The sequence below is a fragment of the Moschus berezovskii genome, chromosome 25, assembly GCF_049115385.1.
Source record: "Moschus berezovskii isolate FMDL1 chromosome 25, NW_MosBer_1.0, whole genome shotgun sequence".
Taxonomy (NCBI): Eukaryota; Metazoa; Chordata; class Mammalia; order Artiodactyla; family Moschidae; genus Moschus; species Moschus berezovskii.
The window spans coordinates 7,257,054-7,270,242 of record NC_142484.1 but is presented as its reverse complement, the minus strand read 5'-3'; the positions used below and the strand labels follow the sequence as shown (position 1 = coordinate 7,270,242).

Genomic DNA, 13,189 nt, shown 5'->3' with positions numbered 1-13,189 from the left:
TCTGCGTCCCGATCCAGCCCCCAAGTTGGTTTGGGAGGCCGGTACACCTGTCCCGGTTTCTCGGCCAAGGGCTGGAGGCCCGACAGTTTCACAGCTTGCCGGGCCGGGCCTGGCTCGGCTCAGGGCAGGCGCTTCTCCTGCGCTCCGCGCTGACCGCGGCCTGGCCTAGAGTCCCCGCCCGCTGCGCTTCCCGCCGCGGAGGACTCCCGGGCCGGCCCCGCCCCTCCTCCCCGGCCCCGCCCCCGGCGTGGCCCCGCCCCCAGGCGGAGCCGGCGCCCCGAGCCGCCGCTGGAGAGCAGGCAGCGGGACCCCAGCGCCGGAGGAGGCGGCCGGGCGGGAGCCCCAGAGGTACCGGCGGGAGCGGGGGAGAGGCGGCGCTGTGTCGGGCCGGACAGGGGAGGAGGTGGCCTGCCGGTCAGCCAGGATGGTGTGTGGGTGGTAGGGGGTCCTCGCCGAGTTCGCCGCCTGCACCCTCCCAACCTCCCACTGGGCTCTAGTCCCAAGTCAGCACGTCCAGTCCCCTGTCTCTGACTGGTGCCGCCCCCACCTACTTTGCGTGGACAGACCAGCCCAGCCTGTGGCGGGTGAGTGAGTGGATGCGGCGGTTCCCGGCTCCTCTCAGAGGACCTGGCGACTGTCCAGCTGCCTGCTGGCTGTGTGCTGGGTGTGTGCCGGGCACCCCCTGTTCTGGGGCTCCCCCTCTCTCGGGGCGGCCTCCGACCCAACTTTTGCACACCGCCCGCCCCCCTGTCCCGCGCCTGGCCTGGGAGGAAACATCTGTCGCGCCCCCTGGCAGCAGAAATGGTGTCATGACCTCCAGATGTGCTGGGAAGCGTCCAGAGCCTCCTGGGGCAGCCAGGCCTTCCGGATCTGTGGGAGCGGGCTGGCCCCCTCCTCGCCAGTGACACAGGCCACAAGGAATGTCCTGGCCTCAATGGACCCTGTGTGAAGCTGCCGGGTGGGGGGCAGAGCCGGAGAACACCCCTCAAGGCAGGGCCAAAGCCCAGCCGGCTCTGGGCCAGAGCAAGAAGCAGCCCCCAGCTGTGCACACACAGATACACAGAGCTCGACCTGCACTGAGCGGGGGCCTGCACAGACCCCTGCCTCATGTCCCCTCCAACCCCATCACACACACTTCACACACACACTCACACCACAGCCCAGGCCCCGGATCTTGGCCCATGGAGCCAGGGCCTGCATCTGCCACCATACGCTTAACACGTGGCCAGCTTCGCTCGCTTCCCTTTGCTTGCAATCTTCTGGCAGGGTTGGGAAGGGATAGGAAGGGTTAATTAACTCCATTTTGGAGATGAGAGAACAGAGGCTCAGGATCAGCATCAAGAACTTTGTCCTAGGAGAAGCTAAGGGAGGAGGTACTCTGAGCTCTTGGAGTCCTGCCCTTGCTGGCTTCTGGAGCTCTAGCTGAGGGGTACAGAGCATCTGCCCCCACCCCCTCCCAGCCCAGCCCCACGGAGCCCTAGCTGACGCATGAAAACCCGCCAGCAGGTGCCTGCACCCCGAGTGGGTCACCCACAGCCCTGCCCCAGCCGCCCACTCCATCCTGGGCTCATCTGAGGGTGGCCACCTCATGTTCTCACACCACCCTTTCTTTACACCTGCCCCTGGTCTCGACACGTTTCCGCACTTAGCAGGTCCCTGGGGCCTTCGGTGTCTCACTCGTACATCCTGTGAGACCTCAAGCCTTAGCCCAGCCCCCCACTTGCCCCACACCTACTCACACAGAGCTCGGAGTGGGGAGGTACAGCATTGCTTAGGCCCTGCAGACTGACAGGCCCAGGTTCAAATCCTAGCTGATACAGAGTTGCTTTGGGCAAGAGCAGTCCCTTATGGAGACCTCGGTTTGATTGTCATGTGGGGTTCAGAATGCCCTGTCAGCCTCAATGTGGCCAGGTAGGCCAAAGTCCCCATGGGTCCAGCAGAGGGGCCTGTTCACCAGGACTCCCTCCCCTTCCCCCAGGCAGGGCCACAGAAGCCTGCAGGAGGGTGAGCCCACACCTGTCCATCAGGTTGGGGTGACTGAGGTCCCATGACTGAGCTGGTGTGACCCCAGCACCTTCCTCAGGATGTGGGGCCGGACAGAGGGCTGGGCCCAGAGCTGGGGCCACTTCCTGCACTGAAGGAAGTCCTCTTGCTGTCCCTGCTGACCTGCCACTGCCCCCTGGGAACCCCTGCGTCCTTGAGGTATTGAGGCGGTGAGGGCCAGGGCATTGAGACCCAGCCGCTGGGTGCTTAGTTCCTCTGGGATCCTGGAGGAAGTGGGAGGAGCAGGGAGGAAGGTCTCTGGGGACAGGACGTCCTCCCTTTGTCAAGTGGGCAGGACCCAGACACCAGTGGCCCCATGGGTTTCCCGTCCCATTGTAGACAAATCGTCTGCCTGGTTGGGCCAGGTCTTGGTGGGGACCCTCACCCTGGGCCCAGACCACAGCCAAGGTGTGTGAGTGGGAGCTGGGGAACCCTGGCGTCCCCAGGGCGGCCTGGGGCTCCCAGACCCTCAGGGCCAAGGTCGCCACAGCCCAGCCCCTGGCCCTGCCCTGCGCTGAGCTGGAGGAGGGGGCTGAAACCTCAGGCCCAGGCAGACGAGGAAGTGGCCAGGAAAGCGGAAGCGGCTTTGATGGTCGCGGAGGGGGCCGGAAGCCAACCCGCGTGGGGAGGACCAGGCTGGGGGCTGGGTTCCTGTTTTCGCCCCAGGCCCCTCTCAGCAGCCCACTCCTCCCTCAGGGCAGGAACCGGCCTGCCGGCTGGGCACCAACCACCCACGCCCGCCAATGCGGCCCGGCACCCGGAGAGCCAGGTCCCCAGGTCCGAGGCGCGCCCATGTGGGCCGGCGGTGGCGTGGGGAGCCCTCGGCGGGGCCCGGCCCCTGCGCCCACCGATGACCTCTTCGCCCGCAAGCTGCGCCAGCCAGCGCGGCCCCCGCTGACGCCCCACACCTTCGAGCCCAGGCCAACCCGGGGCCCGCTTGTGCGCAGCGGCAGCGATGCGGGCGAGGCCCGGCCCCCAACACCGGCCAGTCCTCGCGCCCGCGCCCACAGCCACGAGGAGGCCAGCCGCCCCGCCGCGCCCCCGGCCCGCTTCTTCTCTGACCCGCTGGCACTGCTGGGGCTGCCAGCCGAGGAGCCGGAGCCTGAGTTCCCGCCGGTGCCTGAGCCGCACTTCTTCGCCCACTACGACGTGCAGAGCCTGCTCTTTGACTGGTCTCCGAGGCCCCGGGGACCAGGGGCGCAAGCGGAGGCCAGCTCTGGGACCCCAGCCACGGCTCAGGACCAGACTGCCAGCTCGGACCTGCTGCTCGAGGCGCCTGGCTTTGTGAGCGAGCTCGGGGGCGAAGGCGAGCTGGGCCTGGGGGGACCGGTGTCTCCACCTGTGCCCCCGTCACTGCCCAACGCGGCCGTGTCCGTCCTGGAGGAGCCTCAGAACCGAACCTCCGCCTACAGCCTGGAGCACGCAGACCTGGGCGCCGGCTACTACCGCAAGTACTTCTACGGCAAAGGTGAGAGTCACCTGCAGCGCGCTGTCCTTTTTCTGTCGAGTCCCTGGCTATGTAAAGGGTCGGGCTCTGTCTCTGGGTCAAGGCTGCCCAGCTCTAACCACCTCCCTGTGGCCAGGCCAGCCCTCCCCTCATACCCAGACATGTTCCTCTGCCTCTGTTGGGTTCATCGTACTCCTCTGGGCTGGGGAGAGATTTCCGAGGGCCATTGCTGGGAGCGGAAATCTGAACCCCTGCACCTGGGCACCTTGTCATCATCAGTGTTCACACGGGAGAGCCCCGGATATTCTGGGGAAGAATATGGACATGCTGGGCAAGGCCATGCAGGATCTAGGCTCTGGAGCAGGGAGGCATGACCCCCTGGATCTGGGGCGAGATATACGGGCGAGGCTTAGGGCCCAAGTGTATAATAGGTGCGGACAGGAGTCAGGATTTGGCTTGGTAGAATGTGGGCAGGGCTGAGGAGGGGACGATCTGAGCTAGTGTGATGGGACCTGGGAGGGGGACTTGGTGATGGGTGTGGTTGAGCAAGGGTGGGACTGCTGAGGGGCGAGGCTGGTCATCCACCTCCTGCTCCCGGCAGAACACCAGAACTTCTTCGGACTGGATGAGGCGCTGGGCCCGGTGGCAGTGAGCCTGCGGCGGGAGGAGAAGGAGAGCAGCGGAGGGGGCACTCTGCACAGCTACCGTGTCATTGTGCGGACCACGCAGGTGGGCCGGGGTCATGGGGAGCAGGCCACGGATTGCCTCTGGAGCCGCCTGCGTGTATCCTGAGCGCCTCTACATCCCGTCCTTAGCTCCGGACCCTTCGAGGCACCATCTCAGAGGATGCGCTGCCACCGGGGCCCCCCCGAGGCCTGTCCCCGAGGAAGCTCCTAGAGCATGTGGCACCGCGGCTGAGCCCCACCTGCCTGCGCCTGGGCTCAGCTTCACCCAAGGTGCCTCGCACACTGCTCACGCTGGACGAGCAAGTGGTGAGTGGGCAGGGCACCCCTGTCATAGAGCTCGACCTGGTCTGAACCCAGTCTGCCCTGCTCCTAGCCACCCAGCCTTGACCCTGATCCTGAGCTGGACGGGGACCCCAGGAGAGCTAGCTTTTCAAAAGGAGGGCATGAGAGATCATCTGGAAACTTGCCTCTCAAGACGAGCAGCATCCACATCACCTGGGGGCTTGTTAGAAAGGCAGGTTCTGGGTCCTACCCCAGACCTCCTGACTCAGGCCCTGCATGTGAAGAGATCCCAAGATAATTCCCATGTGCCTGTCAGCTGAGGAGCACTGTCTGATCAGCACTCCCTCTTCTTGCGAGTCTCTCCCATTCTTTGTCAGTTTGCCCTGCAAGGCCCTGCTGGGTCTCTTGCTAGTTTGGGGCGCTCGCTCCTTCCACTGTGGGCCCACTCAAGCTAGCTGGAAGTCCTTCCCTACCGTGTGCCGAAAGTTACTACCCACTGGCCCTGACTTTCCTCCTTGGTCATTCAGTCTGTCAGTCACTCAACAAACATTTCCTCATCCCTTGGTACCAGGCTCCAGACTGGATGCTGGAGACTTGTCTAGATCAGGTTCTGTCCTCGAGTAGCTCACAGCCAGGTGGGGGAGAGACCCACAGAGAATCATGGATAATGATGAGCAGGATAATAGTGAAAGGGGGATGCTGAGGGCTCCGTGGGGCACCAGGGTAGTGCTGACTGCCTTTCTTGGCCAGGAGGTTAGCATCATGGAGGAAATGCAAGAGCTCAAACCAGGAAGGGCAGGCATGTTCTGGGCAGAAGGAACAACCTGGGTGAAGCTTAGAGACTAAGAACTGTTGCATCAGGGCCCTGTGGGCAGTTCAGTGTGGCTGGAGGGGGGCTAGGGGGGACAGGGTGGCAAAGGCTGGCCTTTGGTCCTGAGGATGCTGTGGAGCCGTGAAAGATGTGGGGGCTAGACTGGAGGCCAGGCCGAAGGCTGTTGCAGTCGTCCAAGCCAGGCCTGGTGGTGACAATGGCAGAGGTGAAGAGGCAGTAGTCTCGGGAGAGTGGCTGGTGGGGGTATTGTGAGGTTCTCCTCCTTCTTGGCCCCTGAGAGTGGTATTTTTGTGTAGCCAGGACCCTGGAGGATGGGCGGGAGGGAAGAGTCACAGGGAGGGGGTGAGGTGCCAGGTGCTAGAAGGACATCCGTGCAGCTGCAGCCGGGAAAGGGGCTGTGCTGGAGGCCGAGATGGGGGTGTCGTCCATGGAGATGGCTGCTTCGGCCACCGAGGGCAAAGACCAGGAGTGGAGAAGAGGCCCAGACACGAAGGGGACGGTCCCTGGGGTCACAGGCCAAGTGAAGTTCCTGTTGTCCCAAGTACCAACTACGGTGAGAGTATGCCAGGGTGAGGCCATGCCTGTGGTCATTAAGAGGGGCTCGGGGTTTAAAAGTTGGGGTGGAGGTGTGGGGCTCTAGGGGTTAGGAGGGGTGAAAGTGCGGACTGTGGGTGTAGCCAGGCTTACTGTGAAGAAGGGAGGCCGGAGCTGGAGGGCCCTGGGCTTGTTGGCACAGTGGCAGGGCGTCAAGAGCTGTGCAGTTAAGCCCAGACGCGAAGGAGCCAGAGGAACTGGGGAGCAGAGGGTGAGAGGTGGTGCGGGGCTCCAGAGGCTGGGGTCGCGGTGCCTGGGACTCCACAGAGGGAAGACAGGCTGACCTTGGGCTAAGGAGGATGACTGTGTGAACGCTGATTGGGATCAAGCACCCTCTGTGCAGGTTCCTTTCCGTGAAGCATGTCCTCTGTGGTCCCATGAGAACCAGCCACCTCCCGGTTCCTTCCCACCTTGCCCTCCTGAGCAGGAGAGACCGAACCCACTTGATAGGGTCGTGGCTTAGAGGGCAGAGGCAGTCCCACCCCCAGGCCAGTGTCCCATCTGTGCCCCAAGGTCCCCGGGGGGTTGCTGGGAGACTGAGGCCTGAGCCTTCTGCCTGTGTCCTCCCCCGGCAGCTGAGCTTCCAGCGCAAGGTGGGCATCCTGTACTGCCGGGCGGGCCAGGGCTCGGAGGAGGAGATGTACAACAACCAGGAGGCAGGACCCGCCTTCATGCAGTTCCTCACCCTGCTGGGCGACGTGGTGCGGCTCAAAGGCTTTGAGAGCTACCGGGCCCAGCTGGACACCAAAAGTGAGGCCCAGGGGGTCAGGGTGGGGTGGGGTGGGGTGGGCGGAGACCCGCACTGAAGGGCAGGCTGCCTTGGCAAGAACTAGCTGCAGGCTCACTTTTCTTCTGTCCCATCTTGTCTGAGAGCTGGGGCCGGGGGTGGAGAGTTCTCCGGGCAGGCCGAGGACATGCATCGGGATTGCGAAGGCTGGGAGAAGGGGCTGGGACTGTCCCCCAAAGCCCTGGTGCCCCACTGCCGGAGCTGGGCCATGGGGGTTTGTGGGCACCCCCACCCCCACCAAACACAGCCCCAGCCCAGCCCCAGCCTGTTGTGTTGGAAAAGTCCCAGGGTTCCTGGGAGGTGACCTCCTGCCTGCCTTCCTCTCTCAGCTGCTCCGCACATGCTGGTGCCTAGGCCAACATCTGTCCTCTCCTGGGACATCCGCCCCCGCCTCTCTTAGCAGGCCGATTCTCCTTTCTGTCTTCATTCTGTCTCAGCATCCCAACCCCAGGCTGGATCCTGTGGTGGGAGGGAGGGGGAGGGGGAGGGGAAAGTGGAGCATCAGGCTGAGGCCCTTGGAGCTCATGGCATGGACCTTGGCTGGTGGTGGGAAGGAGTTGTCCACCTGCTGGCTGGGGAGGACAGAGGCTCCAGCCTGTAGGCAGGGACGGCAGTCCAAGCCACCCAGATTCCCCTTGCTTTCCCTCGGTGTCCCCAACTCCCCGGCCACAGCGGATTCCACAGGCACGCACTCCCTCTACACCACGTACCAGGACCATGAGATCATGTTCCATGTATCCACGATGCTGCCGTACACCCCCAATAACCAGCAGCAGGTATGACGGGGTCTCTGGGGAACCAGGGAGGGGTGCTGCGTGGGCGGGACCTTGGCCTGAGCTGTGCTGACCCCCAGCTTCTCCCTCCCAGCTAGTGTGACTCCCCAAAGACAGACACCCCAGGCCTGCACCGGGAGGCTGGTAGGGGCCACAGGTGCCCAGGCTCTGCCTGGCTTGAATGAGCAGGAAAGTGGGGAAGCCCTGCTCACATGCCCCTCCTCCTAACCCCTCAGCTACTGCGGAAGCGCCACATCGGCAACGACATTGTGACCATCGTGTTCCAGGAACCAGGCAGCAAGCCCTTCTGCCCCACCACCATCCGCTCGCACTTCCAGCACATATTCCTAGTGGTGCGGGCCGAGGCGCCCTGCACTCCGCACACCTCCTACAGGTGGGCGCCCCGGGGTTCCAGTTCTACCAAGGGTGCCTCTTCTTGGACCCTCCCTTTGCCCCTGACTACGGCCTCCCTCCCCATAGGGTGGCCGTGAGCCGCACCCAGGACACGCCGCCCTTCGGGCCAGCTCTGCCGCCTGGTGGAGGTCCCTTCGCGGCCAACGCCGACTTCCGGGCTCTCCTGCTGGCCAAGGCGCTCAATGGCGAGCAGGCGGCAGGCCACGCACGCCAGTTCCACGCCATGGCCACGCGCACACGCCAGCAGTACCTGCAGGACCTGGCCACCAACGAGGTGACCACCACGTCGCTGGACTCTGCGTCGCGCTTCGGCCTGCCTTCCCTGGGCGGGAGACGGCGGGCAGCCCCCCGGGGCCCAGGCGCTGAGCTGCAGGCGGCAGGTGCGCTGGTGTGGGGCGTGCGCGCGGCGCCCGGGGCGCGGGGCGCGGCGGGAGCCGAGGCGGGCGGCCCCGACGGCGCCGAGGTGCCCTGCCTGCTGGGCATCTCGGCCGAGGCGCTGGTGCTGGTGGCGCCGCGCGATGGCCGGGTAGTCTTCAACTGCGCCTGTCGCGACGTGCTGGCCTGGACCTTCTCCGAGCAGCGGCTCGACCTGTACTACGGCCGCGGGGAGGCGATCACGCTGCGGTTCGACGGGCCCGCTGGCCAAGCCGTTGGCGAGGTCGTAGCGCGCCTGCAGGTGAGGCTCGGGATTAAGTTCGGGGCGCGGTAGGGAGGAGCCTGCTTTGGGACCTCTAGTTTCCGCCGCCTCCTGCGAAAAGGAGAGTCGGAGTGGCGGGGGCACACCCAGTCCGGGAGCCGGGCAGAGCTGGTACTGGAACGCGGGGTGGTTGCTAATGCCCGCCCCAGGGGTGGGGGGCTGGGAAAGGGTCCGTGGGATCTGGGACGTTCCGGGGCTGGCGCTGGGGCCTCGCGTCCTCCGGCAGCGCCGCTCACGCCCCGCCCCGCCCCAGCTGGTGAGCCGCGGCTGCGAGACCCGCGAGCTGGCGCTGCCCCGCGACGGCCAAGGCCGCCTGGGCTTCGAGGTGGACGCCGCCGGCTTCATCACGCACGTGGAGCGCTTCACGTTCGCGGAGACGACGGGGCTGCGGCCTGGGGCGCGCCTGCTGCGCGTGTGCGGCCAGACGCTGCCCAGCCTCGGCCCCGAGGGCGCTGCCCAGCTGCTGCGCTCGGCGCCCAAGGTCTGCGTCACCGTCCTGCCCCCCGACGACAGCGGCCGGCCCCGCAGGTTAGGGCGCCGGGACGCAGGGCGGTGGGAGGACCGGGCGGCTTGGCCACCGCGTCGCTTATGCCTACTGTGTCCCACTGGTGACAGGAACCTTACGTGGAGGCCTTTCCCTTAGAGAACCTCACGTTCCCTATGGGTAGAAGGAAGCTAATTAAGCACTGTCTTCACTGCGGGAAATATCGAAGTGCAGCCCCCACTAGCTTTCTCACAGACACCTTCACACACACTATTGACTACCTGCTTCTTTAAAGCAGGGACATGCTGGCTTCTCCTGTAAAGAGAGAGAGGGAAAATACTTCAGGTTTTCTGGGCTATCTGGCCCTTGCTGCAGGTGCTCAGCTCTCACAGGTGCTCAAACGCCTCCACAGATGTCACCTAAATGATGAGTGTGGACTCCAACGTTTGAATTTTATGTGACTTTCACATGCCATTGATACATTCTTTTTGTGTTTTTTTTTCCCAACCATTTAAGATCGTAAAAACCAATCCTTAGTGTTCAGTACTCCAGAAACAGGCACATCTGCTAAAACACAAAAAAAGCCAAGAGGCTGGATTTGTGCCCAGGCAGTACTTTCTGGATCTCTACACTGAATGGTTTTCCCACGTTATTTAAACCCTCACAGCAAGACAGGAGATCAGTAGTATCGTCTCCACTTCACGGTTGGAAAAGCTGACATAGAGTGATTTGCTCAAGATACACACGGGCAGCTCTGTGATTTGAACTGAGGTCCCATGGACAGAGAAGCCTGGTGGGCTACATACAGCCCATGGGGTCGCAAAGAGGCGGACATGACTGAAGTGACTGAGCACACACGCACACACATGCCCGCGGGAACAATGGCCAGCAGCCAGGCAGACATCTTTCACTGTTGTTAGGCAGCTGGGAGTGCTCTCCTCCTGGAAGAGAGCCTCCAGCACAGCTGGGAGTGGGGCTGGTGGTGCTGGACACCCCGCCTGACCCCCCTTCCCCCCGCAGGAGCTTCTCGGAGCTGTACACGCTGTCTCTGCAGGAGCCCAGCCGGCGGGGGGCTGCAGAGCTGGTGCAGGATGAGGCCCCCGCCGAGGCCCTACTGCCCGACACAAAGCAGCTGCTGCAAGTGTGCCTGAATGACAGCGGTGGTCCTCCAGGGCCTGGGGACCTGGCAGAGGAGAGGACTGAGTTCCTGCACAGCCAGAACCCGCCGTCACCCTGCAGGTACCCCCTCGGCCTCCCCTCTCCTGCAGCCCAGGAGGCGTCTACAAACAGCGGCCACGGGCGGGCGCAGCTCCCAGTGCTGAGCTGTCCCTGCCCTCTCAGCTCCCTGTCTGACGAGGCCCCAGTCCTGCCCAACACCACCCCGGACCTCCTCCTCGCCACCACGGCCAAGCCGGCAGCACCCAGTGCGGGCAGGGAGACACCCCCCGCTCAGGTAAGCGGAAGTAAGGCTCTGGAGCCCCACAAGCGGGGCTGGGTGCAGTGGTCATGGTGGCCATCCCCTATCTATACCCACTTCTGCCCCCCACCCCAGGACAGGCCAGGCAGCCCCGGTGGCTTTGAGGACAAGGACGAACCGGCCCCAGAGCTGAGGGCCTCCTTTTTGCCACGAACCTTGTCTCTGAGGAACTCTATCAGCAAAAGTGAGTCTGGAGTGAGGGTGGCGTGGGGGTCTAGGAGCAGAGTGGGAAGGGGTCTGGCCTGTGCTTCCCTGGCTGAGCCCACCCTTGCTGCCCACAGTCATGTCCGAGGCGGGCAGCGAGACCCTGGAAGACGAGTGGCAGTCCATCTCGGAGATCGCCTCCACTTGCAACACCATCCTGGAGTCACTCTCACGGGAGGGTGAGGCCACCAGGGTGCTCTGGGGGTGGGGGGTGGGAATCAGGGGCGCGGGAGCCAGAGTGGGGCTCTCTCGCTTTACCTGCCCGGACGGTCCCTCTGTCCTCACAGGACAGCCCATCCCCGAGAGCGGAGACACCAAGGGAACCCCGAAGTCTGATGCTGAGTAAGCCTCCCACCGCCCTCCCCCTCTCCCTGTGCCCAGTGTTCGTGCCCACACATTAGAGGGACGCTCTCCACGCCTGAGGCAGAAGACGGCGGCTGGGCCCCTCTCACATGGGTGGGTCTGGGTACCAGCCCGTGGTGCCACCCCTGGCCCTGGTCCCCCTGAGTCCTGACTTCCACGTCCGCAGGCCAGAACCCGGGAGCCTGTCCGAGAAGGTCTCTCACCTGGAGTCCATGCTGCGGAAGCTGCAGGACGACCTGCAGAAGGTGACACGGTGGCCGCGGGGACTCACGGGGTTGCCCCGGGAATGGGGCTGGGGGCCCAGCCCCCCTGACTCCTGCCTCCCCCACCCCTCAGGAGAAGGCAGACAGGGCGGCCCTGGAGGAGGAGGTGCGGAGCCTGCGGCACAACAACCGGCGGCTGCAGGCCGAGTCGGAGAACGCAGCCGCCCGCCTGCTCTTGGCCTCCAAGCGGCTGGGCTCCCCCGCCACCGACCTGGCCTGAGCCCGTTTGCTGGAACTGCCCGCCGCTCAGGGCCCCCGGGCCCTCCTCAGGAACTCTCCCGCGCGAGGCGCATCTTAGCACTGCCCCGTCCCCGGCCTCAGCTGCCCTCACCCCGCCCGCCCGTTTGTAAATATTCTGTGGAGATAAGGGGACTTCAGGGAATAAAGAAGCCACTTCTCTTTGTGTCTACACAGGTGTTCATAACGTGATGGGGGAAGGGGTTTTGCTCCCATAGGCTCCGGCCAAGCTCCCGGGACTGGTTAGGGAAGCCCTGGGGACATTGGTTCATAGTTGGGCTACCACAAACAGAGGGGGGGTTCTCAGGCTAGGCCATTCCTTGTCTTCTGTCCCACAAACATTTATTTGGTCTGTGGGGAAGCAAGTCGCCACACTGTACCGATTCTGCTTAACTGTAGGAGCCAGGCCCTTGCCCTGGAACCAAACCCGAGGGGCTGAGATCAGAGACAGAGAGTGGACCTGCTGGGCAGGGGAGGGAAGGTGCCGACCATGCCCCCCTTTAAAGGCCCTGCCCTCAGTACAGGAAGTCCTCTCCTCTCTGCAGACCCTGAGCCCCCAAGCCTGGCACTCCTCAGTCACCGGGCCAGATCTTGCAGGGCCCAGTTCCAGAAGTAGGAGCTTCTCTGCCTTAGCTGCCTGGGAGATGTTTTCGTGTCTCCAACTCACTTTCCTCCTCACCAGCCTCTGACCCCTTGTTCCTCACCAGGCTGGGCTCTTTCCCATGAGCGGCATCAGCAGGTCCAAACTTGGATTGTGTCTAAACTCTGTTTTCGGGATCTGAGGCCTAGACAGGGCACTGACTTGCCCAGCATCACATGCCTTGTCCAGCCCTGCTGAGACCCACGACACTGACTTAGGCTTTGGCCGGATGAGCCAGGCTCTGAGAAACAGGGTCAGAGGATCAGGAGGAGGTAATGTGAGTTTCAGAGGTTCACTGTTGTGTTCACGAGATAAGAAAAGTCAAGGGTATCCTGGGTAGGGCCAGTTAGGGGCCTACTGGACTGGAATTGGCCTTTGCAGGGACTGAGGGTCAAGGAGGCTGGAGCTGAATCAGAAAGGGCTGTGAATGGGGGCACTGGGGTTCCCAGCACTGGGTCCCAGCTCTCACCTGGTGGACTCTAGTGGGGAGCCCTCACAGGCAAGGGTGGAAGGCTCTGGTTACTCCCTGGCTGTGAATTTGCAGAAAACTGGGGTCTGGTGATGTGTTGGGTAGATGTTCAAAGGGAGGGTGATGAGATTTGGGTGTCAGAGCCCCAGAGGGAAGGTATAGCCAGGAAGGCGGCTGTAGTTGCAGCCCCAGTGGGTATAGTGGTAGCTTAAACTAGGGGCTAGCCTTGGGGATGGGGAGAACGGGGCACATTTGCCAGGACCAAGTGAGGAAGTGAACTCGAGTTGCTAGGGGAGAAGGTGCAGAATCCACGGTGGTGGCCAGGTTTCTGACTGGAGCCCTGGAGGCTGGTAAGGCCATGACTGAGGGGAAAGGGCAGGCCGGGGATGGCTAGGCTCCCTTGGAACACCGAGATTTTGAAAGACCTGAGGGATGTGAGGGTGAGATGTCCAGAGGGCGGGCGCACAGGAGAGACAAGTCTGAGCTGGAGACAAAGA

The 13,189-nt window shown here is 63.7% G+C and overlaps 1 protein-coding gene across 2 annotated transcripts; it reads left to right on the top strand.

Moving 5' to 3' along the window:
* The first annotated feature begins 250 nt into the window (after positions 1-250).
* SIPA1 (signal-induced proliferation-associated 1) lies at positions 251-11,755 on the top strand. Of its 2 annotated transcripts, none has more exons than XM_055415520.2 (16): positions 251-348; positions 2,740-3,511; positions 4,092-4,219; positions 4,306-4,482; positions 6,460-6,634; positions 7,344-7,447; positions 7,681-7,838; positions 7,925-8,534; positions 8,809-9,083; positions 10,060-10,278; positions 10,381-10,492; positions 10,592-10,700; positions 10,798-10,899; positions 11,008-11,062; positions 11,250-11,328; positions 11,420-11,755. In XM_055415520.2, the coding sequence occupies exons 2-16, from the start codon at positions 2,836-2,838 to the stop codon at positions 11,564-11,566; spliced, it is 3,126 nt and encodes a 1,041-aa protein (XP_055271495.2). In that variant the 5' UTR covers positions 251-348; positions 2,740-2,835; the 3' UTR covers positions 11,567-11,755. The 2 variants fall into 2 exon arrangements, with proteins under 2 accessions (XP_055271495.2, XP_055271496.2); XM_055415521.2 differs by lacking the exon at positions 251-348 and adding an exon at positions 411-584.
* Positions 11,756-13,189: the final 1,434 nt, after the last annotated feature.

Coding starts and splice junctions, on each gene's coding strand:
- SIPA1 (XM_055415520.2), top strand. CDS start 2,836: ATGTGGGCCGGCGGTGGCGTGGGGAGCCCTCGGCGGGGCCCGGCCCCT. Junction 11,063..11,249: donor ACCCCGAAGTCTGATGCTGA/GTAAGCCTCCCA, acceptor CCACGTCCGCAG/GCCAGAACCCGGGAGCCTGT. Junction 11,329..11,419: donor TGCAGGACGACCTGCAGAAG/GTGACACGGTGG, acceptor CCCACCCCTCAG/GAGAAGGCAGACAGGGCGGC.